The sequence below is a fragment of the Paralichthys olivaceus genome, chromosome 4 (assembly GCF_024713975.1).
Source record: "Paralichthys olivaceus isolate ysfri-2021 chromosome 4, ASM2471397v2, whole genome shotgun sequence".
Taxonomy (NCBI): Eukaryota; Metazoa; Chordata; class Actinopteri; order Pleuronectiformes; family Paralichthyidae; genus Paralichthys; species Paralichthys olivaceus.
In genome coordinates, this window is record NC_091096.1 from 5,379,847 (window position 1) to 5,401,144 (window position 21,298).

Genomic DNA, 21,298 nt, shown 5'->3' on the forward strand with positions numbered 1-21,298 from the left:
CATATTTTGGGAAGAGTGTTACCAATGCATCCGAAAGAGATTTTTTACAAGGCTCACTCTCACAAAGGAAGAGAATCAAACTCAGCAAAGGGGTGAAAAGGCCATGTCGTGAGCCCACCCAGAGTCGAAGCTCGAGAGGCAAAAAAAGGCCCTACAATGAGATTGCCAAGAATGACAGTCCTCTAGAAAGGCCCTCCAAGGTGATGAGGATAAGTACTGATGCAGATCTGATAAACACTCCTCACAGTAAAGCTGTCGATGGCCCTGCATCTGAATCCAAGCTTTCAGATGACCTCCATGTTGACGCTGCATATATTGGGACGAGTGTTGCCAATGCACCCAAAAGACATTTTTTAAAAGGCTCATTCTCACAAAGCCATTGGATGTTTGGGGATAATGCTGGCAAACAGTGTGTAGCCAACAGTTTAGCTACAGTCATAATGAATGAGTTAAAAAGTATAGCAACTTGGAGAGATGACACGGAAAACGATCTTGACTCTGTTCTTGGAGAAGGAAATATGTTGTATACCTGAAGAGCGAGGTACTGCCGTTGTTGTTTATCACTCTGAGTGCGAAATACTGTATGGGCACTTGTTGAACCTCGCCCAACAACTGCTCCTTCCCAGTGACACATTAGAAGACATGCCATTTGAGGTGACAGGCGTCAAGGTCAGGATCATAGATAATGATGCCACATTGTGAGGAGCCAACCACCAGCTAAACAGCAACACTAACCAACAGGAAGTCAGACCTCTTTATTGTGCCCTGCTCAAAGGTAAAATTTAAATCATCAGGTTGCAAAAAACAGAAGAAGAGGTCTGGAGCGAACAGTGATTTCAACTAGCAATGAATATGACACATGAGTAGAAATAACCCATGTATCTGTCCAATTCTAGTCCTTCCTTTATAAAATAAAGTTTTAATAGTGAACTTAATGCACGTCTCCACTGTCCACAAAATATATGGTTCAACAATTGAAAATTCTGTTGTGTCTCCCAGCAAGGTTTTTTCCTCTGGTCAAGCATATGTTGCTCTCAGCCATGTTACAAGTCTGTGCCCTAATTATTAAGGAGTTTAAGGAATCTGCCATTTATTGTAAAGGTAGCAGAAGCAACAAGCAAAATATCAACTCTAACATCAAGCGGCATAACACAGACTGCATTTACCATCATATTGCACAACACTCAGAGTCTTTAGAGTACTTTTTTAGGCATACAAGCGATTGCACACATGAATAATGCTGATTGCATTTGCCTGACAGAGACATGGTTAGGAGTTGATGATCCACCACTGCAACACTGTCTTACAGCTTTCCAGTTCACGCGTTTGTCGTGTCCAGAGTTATGACAACACCTATCCACCATTGCAACATCTGAAACAAGGGTCACATGGTGGCCTTAGAATATACTATTCACTAACAAAAGATATTGTTACATGGCCTACAAAGTGCAATAATATTGAAAGTTTGATATTTCAAGTGAACAGTATTAACTTGACTGCTGCAGTGTCTTGTACGTCGGCATTTTCTCCCATAAACACTTAGATCCCTCTGATTTCCAAGTAAAACTATATGTAGTACTAGCACCCCGCTTAGTTTCTGTCTGAGCTGTTGTCTAACGGAGCTGCTTCCTTACCAACAAAAAGTTTACTATTGAAGGCTGTTTTACCAAATGAAACCATCAACCATCTGCTTTCAAACGGTCAGAGGTCACATGATGTTCCAGGGAAAGTGGTTTTGACATCAATGTAAACTGTAAATCTGCTTGTAAATTTGCACATCATAATCTGTAGATTATAATAATCAATTTTGAATTTAGACTCAGAGAAAAACAAGGTGACCCAAAGTGAAATACTCTTTATTTTTTATCTTAACTTTTCCATAGTTCATGCTGAACACGTTATATCTTTAAATAAATTTCACTCTTACACAGTAGAGATCATAAACAGGTTTGTGAACATTTGAGTATGATATAACATGAGATCTTGGAAACAAACAGGCAAAGATGCATATTTAATGATACAATAATATTTTCAAAATTACTCACAAGTTTACTGATTAATCTGCAAGTAATGCAACAGCAGAAAAGTAAAATTACAAAAGGCCATAAATAAGCTGTTCAAGTTGAATCCCACTTTCAAGTTTGACCTTTTTTGAGCCATTCCACACAAAGTATCTCAGCTCTGTTGTTTTTCCCCAGCATGAGTCCTCCTGTGTAATCTCAGCCCCGTGTTATGAGCGAAATTCCTCCCACAGAGGTTGCATGTGTACGGCTTCTCCCCTGTATGGACTCGGGTGTGTATTTTCAATGTTGTGTTGATAGCAAACCTCTTCCCACACCAAATACATTTATAAGGCTTTTCCCCTGTATGCACCCGGACGTGATTTGTGAGAGACGAGTGGTGAGAAAACTTATTCCCGCAGAAAATGCAGCTGTATGGCTTCTCCCCTGTGTGAGTTCGGTTGTGCCTCCTCAGGTCGGCTCTACGGGTGAAAGTTTTCCCGCAAGTGACGCAAGTGTGCGGCCTCTCGCCAGAGTGAGTTTTCATATGACTGATGTGGTTTGATTGACATTTGAACCCTTTCCCGCAGGTGCCACATTTAAAACGTTTTTCACCAGTGTGGGTCCTTGAGTGAAATTTGAACTTTAAGAAATCATTAAACTCCTCACAGCAAATCATGCATTTGAAATGTTTGTTCTCTGGTGTCTGATGAGTACTCGCATTCTCCTGGTTTGCTTTTTCAAGGTCTCTGTCTGTAGCTACATGTGAGTTGTGAGAAAGCTGATGGTCACTGTTTACAACTGATATATCTGAACCCCCTGTGTAAGATTCAGATTTTACTTTACTCTGCAACTGTCTTTGTGCTGCATTCTGAATTTGGTTAGGGTCCATTAGCAGAATCTGGTCTTCACTGTAATCACTCCCCTCATGTGCAAGTCTTAACAAGTCAGTCTCCTGCTTCAGTATGAGCTGCTCTCTGTCACGACCGGAGCAGAGCTCCTCCACCTCCACGCTAAACTGTGACTCCCCTTGGCTCAGGGTGGAGTTCCTCTTCTGGTTACAGTCACAGAGCCTCTGATGGCCCAGGAGAACCTCCTCATTACAGGAAGATGACAGTGAGACATCTGAAGGGGAACCGAAAAAAGAAGCACTTAGTCATTAGGTTAGAGCAGCATCTATGGAGAGCTATGAATCCCCCAGTGGTGTATTCAACCCCATTATTTAAGCACTATGAGATTGTGATTTGTGAAAATGGGCGACACAAATTAGATTTGATTGAATGATTGATAGATATGCACCAAATCGCACATATTCACAAATATCAGCCTCCTAAACATGCCTGATAATTTGGCTGTATCAGTACTGAATGAATCAATAAGTCATTAGCTCCGTCACTGACGTTATGATTTCACCTGTGTCCGACTGTAATAATCTACTGGTGGAACTTGGTGGACGGACGTCGGACGGGTCCAAGGATTTTTGTACTTTTGGTGCGGATTCCGCATAACTTTGTTTTTCGTAAGCAGGATAGGACGTTTTTCAACACGATGATTGATTTCCCAGACAACAATTCATGGCTCTTGGTGAGAAAAAGAAAATCTGAATTTTTCTTGAGTTGCAGTACGTTGAGCTCTCTCGGTCCCCGTAAAATACAGCTTATAAATGATATATACAAAGAAGATGGAGTCCTGTCATCAATTGATTTACCCCCTGTCATCAGTGGAAGGTGATGTTACGAACCTTTCTCGGGGACTTTAGTCTCCAGCAGTCTGCGCTGACGCTCGATCTCCTCCTCGTAAACCTGAACTGTTTGTTCAAAGACTCCTAATATTTCCTCAGCGGCTGCGATCAGTCGCTCACTCACAAACTTTCTGAAACACAGAACCGAGGACATGTTTAATCAGCCGGACATGAGATCGGCGCCACACTGACACAGCTGGGATTCTTTGTTTACTTCCGCCGGGGGGAAGGGGTAGACTACTTCCGGGAAGACTCGCGTCATTCTCGTTTGAGAACGCGCCCCCTGCTGGTGATTGACGCAAGAGTTTCGATAGCTGCCATCGGACTGAGCTCCGGTGATTCTCCGCACCTCCTCTGGAGTCCAGTGCATATCTGAGAACAGCTCTGGAAACTCTGGCATCTATTAGAAATATAAAAACAGTCATGTACTCTACTGAACTCGGTGCTGCTGGACTGAATGGAAACAAGTACGATCCATGGAAACACTGAAGAACACTTTGAATTAGAACATCAACAATGGAGACAGGAAGTTAAATATCCACTTCAAATGACTCAGACAGAGCTGAATATTAGAGAAATGCTGCAGAAGAGTTCAGTAGAGTACATGACTGTTTTTATATTTCTAATAGATGCCGCAGATACAAGGAGAATTGAATGATTTAGTCCTGGATCTGTTTTGAGACTCACTCCAATCCAGGAGGTGGCGGCAATGTGCCCGGAGGTTTTTTGCCAACCGTCATCAATAGGAGAAGAAGAACAACTATTGTTAGCTTACCATGCTTACATCCACATGAACGAGCTGCTACTCGACCAAATGCTTTTTGACCAACTTTTCTAGAACACGTGGTTTTGTTCCGTTTATAACAATTGTCAGCAGAAGTAAAGTAAGTCGCCATCTTCCGTAGTCGATCTTCGCTGCGTTCTCGGAGAAGTCAGTTGGCTAAAGTGTTTGAATGGAAATGTCTACAATCCAGAGTTTAAGACAGTTTATCAACGAGAGGTTACACACTGCTGCTGAAGAAATATTAGGATGTTTTGAAGCGACTGTCGCAAAGTACGAGGATGAGATCGATCGTCAGCGCAGACTGCTGGCTGTTACTTTGAAACCTATAGTAAAGCTGCAGAGAATAGGTCTGTATCACCTTAATGAGCAAACTATACACCACACTTACAATCCCTGTTAGTTAAACACATGGGCTCTTTTATCATGACTTCTGTCCATTGTCTCCTCCAGAGCTTCCACAGCAACATGTCTGTATCAAGGAGGAGTTTCCTGCTGACCTGCTGGAGAAGAACCCCAGTCCAGACCAAGAGGAGCCAGAACCTCCACAGATTAAGGAGGAACAAGAGGAGCACGGCATCGTCCTGGAAGTAGAGCAGCTCCTACTGAAGCAGGAGGATCAAGATAACCTTTTGTTGAATTCTACGTTCAAGGAAAGTGACCACACTGAACCAGAACCAAGTGACCACCAGCTCCTCTCCCACAACTCAGCTCAGAGACAAGATGTCAAAGGAGGCAAGAATGGAAACTCACAATCAGTTAGAACTGCGGAGCCGGCATCGGAAGAGGGACATCATGTCATCACAACAGCAAAGGAAAGCAAAAGTCAAAGTAACCTTGCATGTAACAATACCATGCCAAAGATTATGCCGAATATCTGCAAGAGTAAAAAGGTTTTCCAGTGTGACACTTGTGGAAAAGTCTTTAAGGCAAATTCAATGTTAAAAAGACATCTGAGAGTCCACACAGGTGAGAAACCATTTCTTTGCATCACCTGTGGAAAAAGTTTCCCATTTAGCAGTAGCCTGCGGGACCACATGATAAGGCACACAGGTGAGAAGCCGTTTTCTTGCCAAACATGTGGGAAAAGTTTCCCTTTTAAAAATAGCTTGCAGGCCCACATGATAAGGCACACAGGTGAGAAGCCGTTTTCTTGCCAAACATGTGGGAAAAAATTCCCATTTAGCGGTAGCCTGCGGGTCCACATGATAAGGCACACAGGTGAGAAGCCGTTTTCTTGCCAAACATGTGGAAAAAGTTTCCTATTTAGAAGTAACTTGCAGGACCACGTGAGAGTGCACACAGGTGAGAAGCCGTTTTCTTGCCAAACATGTGGGAAAAGTTTTAAAAATAACAGTAACTTGCAGGCCCACATGAGAGTGCACACAGGTGAGAAGCCATTTTCTTGCCAAACATGTGGGAAAAGTTTTAAAAATAACAGTAACTTGCAGGCCCACATGAGAGTGCACACAGGTGAGAAGCCCTTTTCTTGCCAAACATGTGGGAAAAGTTTCCCATTTAAAAAAAACTTGCAGGCCCACATGAGAGTGCACACAGGTGAGAAGCCGTTTTCTTGCCAAACATGTGGAAAAAGTTTCCCGTTTAGCAGTAGCCTGCGGGTCCACATGATAAGGCACACAGGTGAGAAGCCGTTTTCTTGCCAAACATGTGGAAAAAGTTTCCCATTTAGAAGTAAGTTGCAGGCCCACATGATAAGGCACACAGGTGAGAAGCCGTTTTCTTGCCAAACATGTGGAAAAGGTTTCCCATTTAGAAGTAGCCTGCGGGTCCACATGATAAGGCACACAGGTGAGAGGCCGTTTTCTTGCCAAACATGTGGAAAAAGTTTCCCATTTAGAAGTAAGTTGCAGGACCACATGAGAATGCACACAGGTGAGAAGCCGTTTTCTTGCCAAACATGTGGGAAAGGTTTCCCATTTAGAAGTAACTTGCGGGTCCACATGCAAATTCACACAGGTAAGGGGCCTCATCTCTGCACCACCTGTGGGAAGAGATTTCATTGCAAGTCAGTACTAAAAACACATTTGAGAGTCCACACAGGGGAGAAAGTTTTTTCGTGCAAAATGTGTGGAAAAAGTTTCACAAGAAGCTCAAGTTTGAAGATCCACATGAGAATGCACACAGGCGAGAGACCTTTTTCTTGCAAAACTTGTGGGAAAAGTTTTACAAGTAGAGCTATCCTGCTGGACCACATGAAAACGCACACAGGTGAAAGACGTTTTTATTGCAAAACTTGTGGGAAAAGTTTTACAAGTAGAGGTACCCTGCTGGTCCACATGCAAACAGACACAGGTGAAAAACCTTTTTCTTGCATTAGTTGTGGTTAAAATTGTGCGCATGCACAAACCATGCACGATCACCAGAGAACGCTCAGAGGCAAGAGGCCTTATTCTTGCAACACTTGTGGAAAATGTTTTATATGTGGACGTAGCTTTAAAGTCCACATGAGAAGCCACAAAGGTTAGGAGCAGTATCACTGTACAAAATTCTGGGGAAAGATTTGTTATCTAATCACTCCTAACAAAACATCTGAGTACCCACACATGACAAAACAATATATTTATAAAATGCTGATCTTTGACTTGCCAGTTTATACGTAGTCCACAGGAGAACACATCCAGTTGAGAAGCCAAACCATGGCAACATGAGAGGGATACGATTTGCTGAAGCGTCCTCAAATAATTTGTTACTTAGTTATTGATTTATTAATTAGTGATATCGTTTTTATATATACGCATTTTTAGACTTAACTATCAAATGGATGTGAACACCTACAAGTTACATTAAGAGTGACAACAATTGTGCCCTTTCACGGATGTGATGTTGGAATGGGTGACGCAAGTAGAGTGAGGTCTGTGGGGATGCAGTGGAAGACATCTTCAGACTTAGGGGTGTCCATTGCTCATTTCACACTGTTGTTTGTATATTGTTCCACCTTCTGTTCTCCTTGATGTATCAATTCTTCATTAAAGTCTTCTACACATGACATCAGCTGCTGCCTGAGTTTTCTTTTCACCAGCTTCTAGAAAACTGCCATAACACTTTGCTTATTTATTAACCAGCAATTTATACTAAATGGTTCAAGGATGCGACAGCTGTCAGAGGAAAACATATTATATATTGGCGTTGATTTGGTAAAAGTGGAAGATCCAGGAATTGTTAATTGCACTGAATATTGAGAGGCATTTTTCCACGATTGTCAATGTTTTAGGAAAGACTGGATCATGAGGAAAAAATCCAAACAAGGTGCTGCTACAGAATTTCTGATTCAAATTGTTATAAATGCAACAAAACCACGTGTGTACTAGAAAACTTGATCTGAAAGCATTTAGCCAAATTGCACCTCGATATGTTAGATGTTAGCATGGCAGGCTGACAATAGTTCTACTTCCAATTATGAAGGTTGGCAAACAGCTTCTGGGTGCATTACCGCCACCTCCTGGATTGGAGTGAGTCTCAAAACAGATTCAGGACTAAATCATTCAATTCTTCTTCTATCTGCGGCATCTATTAGAAATATAAAAACAGTCATGTACTCTACTGAACTCGGTGCTGCTGGACTGAATGGAAACAAGTACGATCCATGGAAACACTGAAGAACACTTTGAATTAGAACATCAACAATGGAGACAGGAAGTTAAATATCCACTTCAAATGACTCAGGCAGAGCTGAATATTAGAGAAATGCTGCAGAAGAGTTCAGTAGAGTACATGACTGTTTTTATATTTCTAATAGATGCCGCAGATACAAGGAGAATTGAATGATTTAGTCCTGGATCTGTTTTGAGACTCACTCCAATCCAGGAGGTGGCGGCAATGTGCCCGGAGGTTTTTTGCCAACCGTCATCAATAGGAGAAGAAGAACAACTATTGTGAGCTTACCATGCTAACATCCAAATGAACGAGCTGCTACTCGACCAAATGCTTTTTGACCAACTTTTCTAGAACACGTGGTTTTGTTCCGTTTATAACAATTGTCAGCAGAAGTAAAGTAAGTCGCCATCTTCCGTAGTCGATCTTCGCTGCGTTCTCGGAGAAGTCAGTTGGCTAAAGTGTTTGAATGGAAATGTCTACAATCCAGAGTTTAAGACAGTTTATCAACGAGAGGTTACACACTGCTGCTGAAGAAATATTAGGATGTTTTGAAGCGACTGTCGCAAAGTACGAGGATGAGATCGATCGTCAGCGCAGACTGCTGGCTGTTACTTTGAAACCTATAGTAAAGCTGCAGAGAATAGGTCTGTATCACCTTAATGAGCAAACTATACACCACACTTACAATCCCTGTTAGTTAAACACATGGGCTCGTTTATCATGACTTCTGTCCATTGTCTCCTCCAGAGCCTCCACAGCAACATGTCTGTATCAAGGAGGAGTTTCCTGCTGACCTGCTGGAGAAGAACCCCAGTCCAGACCAAGAGGAGCCAGAACCTCCACAGATTAAGGAGGAACAAGAGGAGCACGGCATCGTCCTGGAAGTAGAGCAGCTCCTACTGAAGCAGGAGGATCAAGATAACCTTTTGTTGAATTCTACGTTCAAGGAAAGTGACCACACTGAACCAGAACCAAGTGACCACCAGCTCCTCTCCCACAACTCAGCTCAGAGACAAGAGGTCAAAGGAGGCAAGAATGGAAACTCACAATCAGTTAGAACTGCGGAGCCGGCATCGGAAGAGGGACGTCATGTCATCACAACAGCAAAGGAAAGCAAAAGTCAAAGTAACCTTGCATGTAACAATACCATGCCAAAGATTATGCCGAATATCTGCAAGAGTAAAAAGGTTTTCCAGTGTGACACTTGTGGAAAAGTCTTTAAGGAAAATTCACTGTTAAAAAGACATCTGAGAGTCCACACAGGTGAGAAACCATATCTTTGCATCACCTGTGGAAAAAGTTTCCCATTTAGCAGTAGCCTGCGGGACCACATGATAAGGCACACAGGTGAGAAGCCCTTTTCTTGCCAAACATGTGGAAAAAGTTTCCCTTTTAAAAATAGCTTGCAGGCCCACATGATAAGGCACACAGGTGAGAAGCCGTTTTCTTGCCAAACATGTGGGAAAAAATTCCCATTTAGCGGTAGCCTGCGGGTCCACATGATAAGGCACACAGGTGAGAAGCCGTTTTCTTGCCAAACATGTGGAAAAAGTTTCCCATTTAGAAGTAAGTTGCAGGACCACATGAGAGTGCACACAGATGAGAAGCCGTTTTCTTGCCAAACATGTGGGAAAAGTTTTAAAAATAACAGTAACTTGCAGGCCCACATGAGAGTGCACACAGGTGAGAAGCCATTTTCTTGCCAAACATGTGGGAAAAGTTTTAAAAATAACAGTAACTTGCAGGCCCACATGAGAGTGCACACAGGTGAGAAGCCCTTTTCTTGCCAAACATGTGGGAAAATTTTCTCATTTAAAAAAAACTTGCAGGCCCACATGAGAGTGCACACAGGTGAGAAGCCGTTTTCTTGCCAAACATGTGGAAAAAGTTTCCCATTTAGCAGTAGCCTGCGGGTCCACATGATAAGGCACACAGGTGAGAGGCCGTTTTCTTGCCAAACATGTGGAAAAAGTTTCCCATTTAGAAGTAAGTTGCAGGACCACATGAGAGTGCACACACGTGAGAAGCCATTTTCTTGCCAAACATGTGGGAAAAGTTTCCCATTTAGAAGTAACTTGCGGGTCCACATGCAAATTCACAAAGGTAAGGGGCTACATCTCTGCACCACCTGTGGGAAGAGATTCAGTTGCAAGTCAGTGCTAAAAACACATTTGAGAGTCCACACAGGGGAGATACCTTTTTCTTGCAAAACTTGTGGGAAAAGTTTTACAAGTAGAGGTATCCTGCAGGACCACATGAAAACGCACACAGGTGAAAGACGTTTTTATTGCAAAACTTGTGGAAAGAGATTTAGAAGTAGAAGTAACCTGCTGGTCCACATGCAAACAGACACAGGTGAAAAACCTTTTTCTTGCATTAGTTGTGGTTAAAATTGTGTGCATGCACAAACCATGCACAATCACCAGAGAACGCTCAGAGGCAAGAGGCCTTATTCTTGCAACACTTGTGGAAAATGTTTTATTTGTGGACGTAGCTTTAAAGTCCACATGAGAAGCCACAAAGGTTAGGAGCAGTATCACTGTACAAAATTCTGGGGAAAGATTTGTTATCTAATCACTCCTAACAAAACATCTGAGTACCCACACATGACAAAACAATATATTTGTAAAATGCTGATCTTTGACTTGCCAGTTTATACGTAGTCCACAGGAGAACACATCCAGTTGAGAAGCCAAACCATGGCAACATGAGAGGGATACGATTTGCTGAAGCGTCCTCAAAGAATTTGTTACTTAGTTATTGATTTATTAATTAGTGATATCGTTTTTATATATACGCATTTTTAGACTTAACTATCAAATGGATGTGAACACCTACAAGTTACATTAAGAGTGTGAACAATTGTGCCCTTTCACGGATGTGATGTTGGAATGGGTGACGCAAGTAGAGTGAGGTCTGTGGGGATGCAGTGGAAGACATCTTCAGACTTAGGGGTGTCCATTGCTCATTTCACACTGTTGTTTGTATATTGTTCCACCTTCTGTTCTCCTTGATGTATCAAGTGTTCATTAAAGTCTTCTACACAAGACATCAGCTGCTGCCTGAGTTTTCTTTTCACCAGCTTCTAGAAAACTGCCATAACACTTTGCTTATTTATTAACCAGCAATTTATACTAAATGGTTCAAGGATGCGACAGGTGTCAGAGGAAAACATATTATATATTGGCGTTGATTTGGTAAAAGTGGAAGATCCAGGAATTGTTAATTGCACTGAATATTGAGAGGCATTTTTCCACAATTGTCAATGTTTTAGGAAAGACTGGATCATGAGGAAAAAATCCAAACAAGGTGCTGCTACAGAATTTCTGATTCAAATTGTTATAAATGCAACAAAACCACGTGTGTACTAGAAAACTTGATCTGAAAGCATTTAGCCAAATTGCACCTCGATATGTTAGATGTTAGCATGGCAGGCTGACAATAGTTCTACTTCCAATTATGAAGGTTGGCAAACAGCTTCTGGGTGCATTACCGCCACCTCCTGGATTGGAGTGAGTCTCAAAACAGATTCAGGACTAAATCATTCAATTCTCCTTGTATCTGCGGCATCTATTAGAAATATAAAAACAGTCATGTACTCTACTGAACTTGGTGCTGCTGGACTGAATGGAAACAAGTACGATCCATGGAAACACTGAAGAACACTTTGAATTAGAACATCAACAATGGAGACAGGAAGTTAAATATCCACTTCAAATGACTCAGGCAGAGCTGAATATGAGAGAAATGCTGCAGAAGAGTTCAGTAGAGTACATGACTGTTTTTATATTTCTAATAGATGCCGCAGATACAAGGAGAATTGAATGATTTAGTCCTGGATCTGTTTTGAGACTCACTCCAATCCAGGAGGTGGCGGCAATGTGCCCGGAGGTTTTTTGCCAACCGTCATCAATAGGAGAAGAAGAACAACTATTGTTAGCTTACCATGCTTACATCCAAATGAACGAGCTGCTACTCGACCAAATGCTTTTTGACCAACTTTTCTAGAACACGTGGTTTTGTTCCGTTTATAACAATTGTCAGCAGAAGTAAAGTAAGTCGCCATCTTCCGTAGTCGATCTTCGCTGCGTTCTCGGAGAAGTCAGTTGGCTAAAGTGTTTGAATGGAAATGTCTACAATCCAGAGTTTAAGACAGTTTATCAACGAGAGGTTACACACTGCTGCTGAAGAAATATTAGGATGTTTTGAAGCGACTGTCGCAAAGTACGAGGATGAGATCGATCGTCAGCGCAGACTGCTGGCTGTTACTTTGAAACCTATAGTAAAGCTGCAGAGAATAGGTCTGTATCACCTTAATGAGCAAACTATACACCACACTTACAATCCCTGTTAGTTAAACACATGGGCTCGTTTATCATGACTTCTGTCCATTGTCTCCTCCAGAGCCTCCACAGCAACATGTCTGTATCAAGGAGGAGTTTCCTGCTGACCTGCTGGAGAAGAACCCCAGTTCAGACCAAGAGGAGCCAGAACCTCCACAGATTAAGGAGGAACAAGAGGAGCACGGCATCGTCCTGGAAGTAGAGCAGCTCCTACTGAAGCAGGAGGATCAAGATAACCTTTTTTTGAATTCTACGTTCAAGGAAAGTGACCACACTGAACCAGAACCAAGTGACCACCAGCTCCTCTCCCACAACTCAGCTCAGAGACAAGAGGTCAAAGGAGGCAAGAATGGAAACTCACAATCAGTTAGAACTGCGGAGCCGGCATCGGAAGAGGGACATCATGTCATCACAACAGCAAAGGAAAGCAAAAGTCAAAGTAACCTTGCATGTAACAATACCATGCCAAAGATTATGCCGAATATCTGCAAGAGTAAAAAGGTTTTCCAGTGTGACACTTGTGGAAAAGTCTTTAAGGCAAATTCACTGTTAAAAAGACATCTGAGAGTCCACACAGGTGAGAAACCATTTCTTTGCATCACCTGTGGAAAAAGTTTCCCATTTAGCAGTAGCCTGCGGGACCACATGATAAGGCACACAGGTGAGAAGCCCTTTTCTTGCGAAACATGTGGAAAAAGTTTCCCATTTCGATGTAAGTTGCAGGCCCACATGAGAGTGCACACAGGTGAGAAGCCATTTTCTTGCCAAACATGTGGGAAAAGTTTCCCATGTAGAAGTAACTTGCATTCACACATGAAAGTGCACACACGTGAGAAGCCATTTTCTTGCCAAACATGTGGAAAAAGTTTCCCATTTAGAAGTAACTTGCGGGTCCACATGCAAATTCACAAAGGTAAGGGGCTACATCTCTGCACCACCTGTGGGAAGAGATTCAGTTGCAAGTCAGTGCTAAAAACACATTTGAGTGTCCACACAGGGGAGATACCTTTTTCTTGCAAAACTTGTGGGAAAAGTTTTACAAGTAGAGGTATCCTGCAGGACCACATGCAAACAGACACAGGTGAAAAACCTTTTTCTTGCATTAGTTGTGGTTAAAATTGTGCGCATGCACAAACCATGCACAATCACCAGAGAACGCTCAGAGGCAAGAGGCCTTATTCTTGCAACACTTGTGGAAAATGTTTTATATGTGGACGTAGCTTTAAAGTCCACATGAGAAGCCACAAAGATGAGGGGCAGTATCACTGTACAAAATTCTGGGGAAAGATTTGTTATCTAATCACTCCTAACAAAACATCTGAGTACCCACACATGACAAAACAATATATTTATAAAATGCTGATCTTTGACTTGCCAGTTTATACAAAGTCCACAGGAGAACACATCCAGTTGAGAAGCCAAACCATGGCAACATGAGAGGGATACGATTTGCTGAAGCGTCCTCAAAGAATTTGTTACTTAGTTATTGATTTATTAATTAGTGATATCGTTTTTATATATACGCATTTTTAGACTTAACTATCAAATGGATGTGAACACCTACAAGTTACATTAAGAGTGTGAACAATTGTGCCCTTTCACGGATGTGATGTTGGAATGGGTGACGCAAGTAGAGTGAGGTCTGTGGGGATGCAGTGGAAGACATCTTCAGACTTAGGGGTGTCCATTGCTCATTTCACACTGTTGTTTGTATATTGTTCCACCTTCTGTTCTCCTTGATGTATCAAGTGTTCATTAAAGTCTTCTACACAAGACATCAGCTGCTGCCTGAGTTTTCTTTTCACCAGCTTCTAGAAAACTGCCATAACACTTTGCTTATTTATTAACCAGCAATTTATACTAAATGGTTCAAGGATGCAACAGGTGTCAGAGGAAAACATATTATATATTGGCGTTGATTTGGTAAAAGTGGAAGATCCAGGAATTGTTAATTGCACTGAATATTGAGAGGCATTTTTCCACGATTGTCAATGTTTTAGGAAAGACTGGATCATGAGGAAAAAATCCAAACAAGGTGCTGCTACAGAATTTCGGATTAAAATTGTTATAAATGCAACAAAACCACGTGTGTACTAGAAAACTTGATCTGAAAGCATTTAGCCAAATTGCACCTCGATATGTTAGATGTTAGCATGGCAGGCTGACAATAGTTCTACTTCCAATTATGAAGGTTGGCAAACAGCTTCTGGGTGCATTACCGCCACCTCCTGGATTGGAGTGAGTCTCAAAACAGATTCAGGACTAAATCATTCAATTCTCCTTGTATCTGCGGCATCTATTAGAAATATAAAAACAGTCATGTACTCTACTGAACTCTTCTGCAGCGTTTCTCTAATATTCAGCTCTGTCTGAGTCATTTGAAGTGGATATTTAACATCCTGTCTCCATTGTTGATGTTCTAATTCAAAGTGTTCTTCAGTGTTTCCATGTATCGTACTTGTTTCCATTCAATCCAGCAGCACCAAGTTACACACACGTATAAACACTAGTCCTCTAAATGTGTCAGATGTTTTTATCAAGATCTCCTGACCACATCTTTTCACGCAGTTTCATTGTGATGTCCAGTTTTTTTAGCTATCTAACTGATAAACACAGATAAAATGTGTGAAACATAAAAAAACAATCATCATAAATCAAGAAACTTTAATAAATTGCAAATGCACTTAAGTATTGAATGCACGTAGTACAAAAGAATGAATATTTACAGTGACAGTCATTTAGGACTGTCTACTCATTAACAAGAGATTTTCTTCTTTTGTTATAGAAAGAGAAAAGAAAAAGGGAAGTCATCTCATAATCTGCACCACATACTATGTCTCATGAATCTCAGTACAACAAATATGTCAGATTTTTACATGATCATCAACAGTCTTTCCTGACACATTGACAACAATCTGGCAACATTCATAATAAAAAAATCCTGGATCTGCTACTTTAACCAAATCAACGCCAAGATTCAATATATTTTTCTCTGATCCCCGTCCCTGCACCATTCGGTTTAAATTGCTGATCAATGAATACACAAAGAGACATGGGTGAAAACATAGCCTCATTTGCATATGTAAATATCAATGACAGAGTCACATCAAGAACAAAAATGTTGACCATGTACTGCATCAAAGATATTGTGATGTCTCCTCAATGGGATATTTTCCACATCAGTTACAGAGATGCAGCAAATGTTGACAATCTCTCTTGTGTAGATGTAAGTGATGAACCTGGCTGTAGTTCAGTGCTTTGTGAAGTTATTAAAGTCTGCTACTCATCAGTGGTGATGGAACTTCATAAAGCATTGAACTGCACCCAGGTTCATCACTTCTTTGGGTCACCTGGAAACATTTCCAGTGTTGTTTTCGCTAACAGCTGCATCACTAATTAATGAATCAATAACTAAGTGACAAATTCTTTGACGTGTGACCAAATCGTATCCCTCTCATGTTGCCATGGTTTGGCTTCTCAACTGGATGTGTTCTCCTGTGGACTTTGTATAAACTGGCAAGTCAAAGATCTTTACAACATTTTACAAAAATATCAGTTTTGTCATGTGTGGGTACTCAGATGTTTTGTTAGAAATTATTTGCTAACAAATCTTTCCTCACAAATTGTACAGGGATACGGCACCTCATCTTTATGGCTTCTGATGTGGACTTTGAAGCTACTTCCAAATATAAAACTTCTCCCACATGTTTTGCAAGAAAAAGGTCTCTCACCTGTGTGCTTTCTCATGTGGACCATTTCTGCTAATTGTGAAACTTTTTGCACACATTTTGCAAGAATACTGTTTCTCCCCTGTGTCAACTCTCAAATGTGTTTTTAGTACTGACTTGTAACTAAATCTCATCCCACAGGTGGTGCAGAGATAAGGCCTCTCACCTGTGTGTATTAGCATGCTGACCCGTAAGCTACTGCTAAATGGGAAACTTTTTCCACAGGTGATGCAAAGAAATGGTTTCTCACCTGTGTGGACTCTCAGATGTCTTTTTAAAATTGAATTTGCCTTAAAGACTTTTCCACAAGTGTCACACTGGAAAACCTTTTTACTCTTGCAGATATTCGGCATAATCTTTGACATGGTATTGTTACATGCAAGGTTACTTTGACTTTTGCTTTCATTTGCTGTTGTGATGACATGATGTCCCTTTTCCGATGCCGGCTCTGCAGTTCTAACTGATTGTGAGTTTCCATTCTTGCCTCCTTTGACATCTTGTCTCTGAGCTGAGTTGTGGGAGAGGAGCTGGTGGTCACTTGGTTCTGGTTCAGTGTGGTCACTTTCCTTGAACGTAGTATTCAACAAAAGGTTATCTTGATCCTCCTGCTTCAGTACAAGCTGCTCTACTTCCAGGACGATGCCGTGCTCCTCCTGTTCCTCCTTAATCTGTGGAGGTTCTGGCTCCTCTTGGTCTGGACTGGGGTTCTTCTCCAGCAGGTCAGCAGGAAACTCCTCCTTGATACAGACATGTTGCTGTGGAGGCTCTGGAGGAGACAATGGACAGAAGTCATGATAAAAGAGCCCATGTGTTTAACTAACAGGGATTGTAAGTGTGGTGTATAGTTTGCTCATTAAGATAATACAGACCTATTCTCTGCAGCTTTACTATAGGTTTCAAAGTAACAGCCAGCAGTCTGTTACAATCAAAATGTAATGTAGTTCTTTCCTGATCCATACTATATCTTTTCACCCAGTTTCATTCTGATGTCGACATTTTTTTGGTAACTAACAGACAAACACAGATTAAATGTGTGACAGACATAAAAAACAATCATCTTAAATCAAGAAACTTTAATAAACTGCAAATGCACTAAAGTATTGAATGCACATAGTGCAAAAGAATGAATATTTACAGTGACAGTCATTTAGGACTGTGTAGTCATTCACAAGAGATTTTTTTTTTTAATAGAAAGAGAAAAGAAAAAGGGAAGTCATCTGATTATCTGAACCACATTTTATGTTCTCATGAATCTCAGTGGCACAAAGATGTCTGATTTTTACATAATGATCAACAGTCTTTCCTGAAACTTTGACAACCATCTCACAACATTCAGTGGATTTGAGAAAACCTTTTCTCACATTCTTGTATGTTTAGCCATGAGCCACTGCAACAAATCACTCATATTTTCTTTAAATACAAGGTTACTTATCTCTGCGTGACCTCACACTCCTTTCAAATTGGGAACCATCAAAGTACATTCTCCAACTGGTGTTAAAGGGATAAGCCGCTTTTCCGGGTGGAAGTGTCGAATATGGACTGCCAATTTTTGCAGAAGTCTGAAAGCTTTTCCACATGTTCCGCAGATATGTGGCTTTTCATCAGTATGGATATTTGTATGGCGTTTTAAGGCCGACTGGCGACCAAATATTTTCCCACAGGTGTTGCAATGGTATGGATTCTCCATTGGATGTGTACTCTTGTGGTCCTGCAAGTCACTGCGAGACAGGAAGCTTTCACCACATGTTCCACAGATATATCTCTTTTCATCAGTGTGGATATTTATATGCTTTTTTAAGTTTGACACATGAGCAAATCTGTTCCCACAGGTGTTGCAAAGGTATGGCTTCTCACCCGAATGTGTTCTCATGTGTACTTTGCAGTCACTGGGATATCTGAAGTCTTTCCCACATACCTTACAAGAATATGGTCTCTGGCCTGTGTGTTTTATCATGTGGACCTGCAAGCTACCTCTATACTGGAAACTTTTTCCACATGTTTGGCAAGAAAACGGCCTCTCACCTGTGTGCATCATCATGTGGACTTGCAAGTTACCTCTATATTGGAAACTTTTTCCACATGTTTGGCAAGAAAACGGCTTCTCATGTGTGTGCACTCTCATGTGGGCCTGCAAGTTACTTCTAAATGGGAAACTTTTCCCACATGTTTGGCAAGAAAATGGCTTCTCACCTGTGTGCCTTATCATGTGGACCCGCAGGCTACTGCTAAATGGGAAACTTTTTCCACATGTTTGGCAAGAAAACGCCTTCTCACGTGTGTGCACTCTCATGTGGGCCTTCAAGTTACTTCTAAATGGGAAACTTTTCCCACATGTTTGGCAAGAAAACGCCTTCTCACGTGTGTGCACTCTCATGTGGGCCTTCAAGTTACTTCTAAATGGGAAACTTTTCCCACATGTTTGGCAAGAAAACACCTTCTCACGTGTGTGCACTCTCATGTGGGCCTGCAAGTTACTTATAAATGGGAAACTTTTCCCACATGTTTGGCAAGAAAATGGCTTCTCACGTGTGTGCACTCTCATGTGGGCCTGCAACTTACTGTTATTTGGAAAACCTTTTCCACATGTTTGGCAAGAAAACGGCTTCTCAGCTGTGTGCGTCTTCATGTGGACCTGCAACTTACTGTTATTTGGAAAACCTTTTCCACATGTTTGGCAAGAAAAGGGCTTCTCACCTGTGTGCCTTATCATGTGGTCCCGCAGGCTACTGCTAAATGGGAAACTTTTTCCACAGGTGATGCAAAGATATGGTTTCTCACCTGTGTGGACTCTCAGATGTATTTTTAACAGTGAATTTGCCTTAAAAACTTTTCCACAAGTGTCACACTGGAAAACCTTTTTACTCTTGCAGATATTCGGCATAATCTTTGACATGGTATTGTTACATGCAAGGTTACTTTGACTTTTGTTTTCCTTTGCTGTTGTGATGACATGATGTCCCTTTTCCGATGCCGGCTCCGCAGTTCTAACTGATTGTGAGTTTCCATTCTTGCCTCCTTTGACATCTTGTCTCTGAGCTGAGTTGTGGGAGAGGAGCTGGTGGTCACTTGGTTCTGGTTCAGTGTGGTCACTTTCCTTGAACGTAGAATTCAACAAAAGGTTATCTTGATCCTCCTGCTTCAGTACAAGCTGCTCTACTTCCAGGACGATGCCGTGCTCCTCTTGTTCCTCCTTAATCTGTGGAGGTTCTGGCTCCTCTTGGTCTGGACTGGGGTTCTTCTCCAGCAGGTCAGCAGGAAACTCCTCCTTGATACAGACATGTTGCTGTGGAGGCTCTGGAGGAGACAATGGACAGAAGTCATGATAAACGAGCCCATGTGTTTAACTAACAGGGATTGTAAGTGTGGTGTATAGTTTGCTCATTAAGGTGATACAGACCTATTCTCTGCAGCTTTACTATAGGTTTCAAAGTAACAGCCAGCAGTCTGCGCTGACGATCGATCTCATCCTCGTACTTTGCGACAGTCGCTTCAAAACATCCTAATATTTCTTCAGCAGCAGTGTGTAACCTCTCGTTGATAAACTGTCTTAAACTCTGGATTGTAGACATTTCCATTCAAACACTTTAGCCAACTGACTTCTCCGAGAACGCAGCGAAGATCGACTACGGAAGATGGCGACTTACTTTACTTCTGCTGACAATTGTTATAAACGGAACAAAACCACGTGTTCTAGAAAAGTTGGTCAAAAAGCATTTAGCCGAGTAGCAGCTCGTTCATTTGGATGTTAGCATGGCAGGCTGACAGCAGTTCTACTTCTAATTATGAAAGTTGACAAACAGCTTCTGGGTGCATTACCGCCACCTCCTGGATTGGAGTGAGTCTCAAAACAGATCCAGGACTAAATCATTCAATTCTCCTTGTATCTGCGGCATCTATTAGAAATATAAAAACAGTCATGTACTCTACTGAACTCTTCTGCAGCATTTCTCTAATATTCAGCTCTGCCTGAGTCATTTGAAGTGGATATTTAACTTCCTGTCTCCATTGTTGATGTTCTAATTCAAAGTGTTCTTCAGTGTTTCCATGTATCGTACTTGTTTCCATTCAATCCAGCAGCACCAAGTTACACACACGTATAAACACTAGTCCTCTAAATGTGTCAGATGTTTTTATCAAGATCTCCTGACCACATCTTTTCACGCAGTTTCATGGTGATGTCCAGTTTTTTTAGCTATCTAACTGATAAACACAGATAAAATGTGTGAAACATAAAAAAACAATCATCATAAATCAAGAAACTTTAATAAATTGCAAATGCACTGAAGTATTGAATGCACGTAGTACAAAAGAATGAATATTTACAGTGACAGTCATTTAGGACTGTCTACTCATTAACAAGAGATTTTCTTCTTTTGTTATAGAAAGAGAAAAGAAAAAGGGAAGTCATCTCATAATCTGCACCACATACTATGTCTCATGAATCTCAGTACAACAAATATGTCAGATTTTTACATGATCATCAACAGTCTTTCCTGACACATTGACAACAATCTGGCAACATTCATAATAAAAAAATCCTGGATCTGCTACTTTAACCAAATCAACGCCAAGATTCAATATATTTTTCTCTGATCCCCGTCCCTGCACCATTCGGTTTAAATTGCTGATCAATGAATACACAAAGAGACATGGGTGAAAACATAGCCTCATTTGCATATGTAAATATCAATGACAGAGTCACATCAAGAACAAAAATGTTGACCATGTACTGCATCAAAGATATTGTGATGTCTCCTCAATGGGATATTTTCCACATCAGTTACAGAGATGCAGCAAATGTTGACAATCTCTCTTGTGTAGATGTAAGTGATGAACCTGGCTGTAGTTCAGTGCTTTGTGAAGTTATTAAAGTCTGCTACTCATCAGTGGTGATGGAACTTCATAAAGCATTGAACTGCACCCAGGTTCATCACTTCTTTGGGTCACCTGGAAACATTTCCAGTGTTGTTTTCGCTAACAGCTGCATCACTAATTAATGAATCAATAACTAAGTGACAAATTCTTTGACGTGTGACCAAATCGTATCCCTCTCATGTTGCCATGGTTTGGCTTCTCAACTGGATGTGTTC

General features: G+C 41.3%; 5 protein-coding genes across 6 annotated transcripts; 3 read left to right on the forward strand and 2 right to left on the reverse strand.

Moving 5' to 3' along the window:
* Positions 1-1,840: 1,840 nt before the first annotated feature.
* Positions 1,841-5,015, reverse strand: LOC109646365 (zinc finger and SCAN domain-containing protein 2-like). Of its 2 annotated transcripts, none has more exons than XM_069523415.1 (2): positions 4,914-5,015; positions 1,841-3,125 (listed from the first exon to the last, which is right to left on the reverse strand). In XM_069523415.1, the coding sequence occupies exons 1-2, from the start codon at positions 4,990-4,992 to the stop codon at positions 2,176-2,178; spliced, it is 1,029 nt and encodes a 342-aa protein (XP_069379516.1). In that variant the 5' UTR covers positions 4,993-5,015; the 3' UTR covers positions 1,841-2,175. The 2 variants fall into 2 exon arrangements, with proteins under 2 accessions (XP_069379516.1, XP_019967664.1); XM_020112105.2 differs by lacking the exon at positions 4,914-5,015 and adding an exon at positions 3,742-3,975.
* LOC109646364 (oocyte zinc finger protein XlCOF6-like) lies at positions 4,493-6,861 on the forward strand. The gene is given in 3 exon segments (XM_069523405.1): positions 4,493-4,872; positions 4,976-6,666; positions 6,669-6,861. Coding segments are annotated over 3 exon segments (1,917 nt in total). The 5' UTR covers positions 4,493-4,694; the 3' UTR covers positions 6,717-6,861.
* A 1,573-nt stretch (positions 6,862-8,434) lies between these two features.
* On the forward strand, positions 8,435-11,186 carry LOC138407449 (oocyte zinc finger protein XlCOF6-like). Its single transcript, XM_069523406.1, has 2 exons — positions 8,435-8,781; positions 8,885-11,186. The coding sequence occupies exons 1-2, from the start codon at positions 8,604-8,606 to the stop codon at positions 10,525-10,527; spliced, it is 1,821 nt and encodes a 606-aa protein (XP_069379507.1). The 5' UTR covers positions 8,435-8,603; the 3' UTR covers positions 10,528-11,186.
* An 880-nt stretch (positions 11,187-12,066) lies between these two features.
* Positions 12,067-14,255, forward strand: LOC138407451 (gastrula zinc finger protein XlCGF26.1-like). Its single transcript, XM_069523408.1, has 2 exons — positions 12,067-12,438; positions 12,542-14,255. The coding sequence occupies exons 1-2, from the start codon at positions 12,261-12,263 to the stop codon at positions 13,594-13,596; spliced, it is 1,233 nt and encodes a 410-aa protein (XP_069379509.1). The 5' UTR covers positions 12,067-12,260; the 3' UTR covers positions 13,597-14,255.
* A 3,174-nt stretch (positions 14,256-17,429) lies between these two features.
* On the reverse strand, positions 17,430-19,986 carry LOC138407448 (zinc finger protein 791-like). Its single transcript, XM_069523404.1, has 2 exons — positions 19,606-19,986; positions 17,430-19,502 (listed from the first exon to the last, which is right to left on the reverse strand). The coding sequence occupies exons 1-2, from the start codon at positions 19,781-19,783 to the stop codon at positions 17,653-17,655; spliced, it is 2,028 nt and encodes a 675-aa protein (XP_069379505.1). The 5' UTR covers positions 19,784-19,986; the 3' UTR covers positions 17,430-17,652.
* Between the last annotated feature and the right edge of the window lie 1,312 nt (positions 19,987-21,298).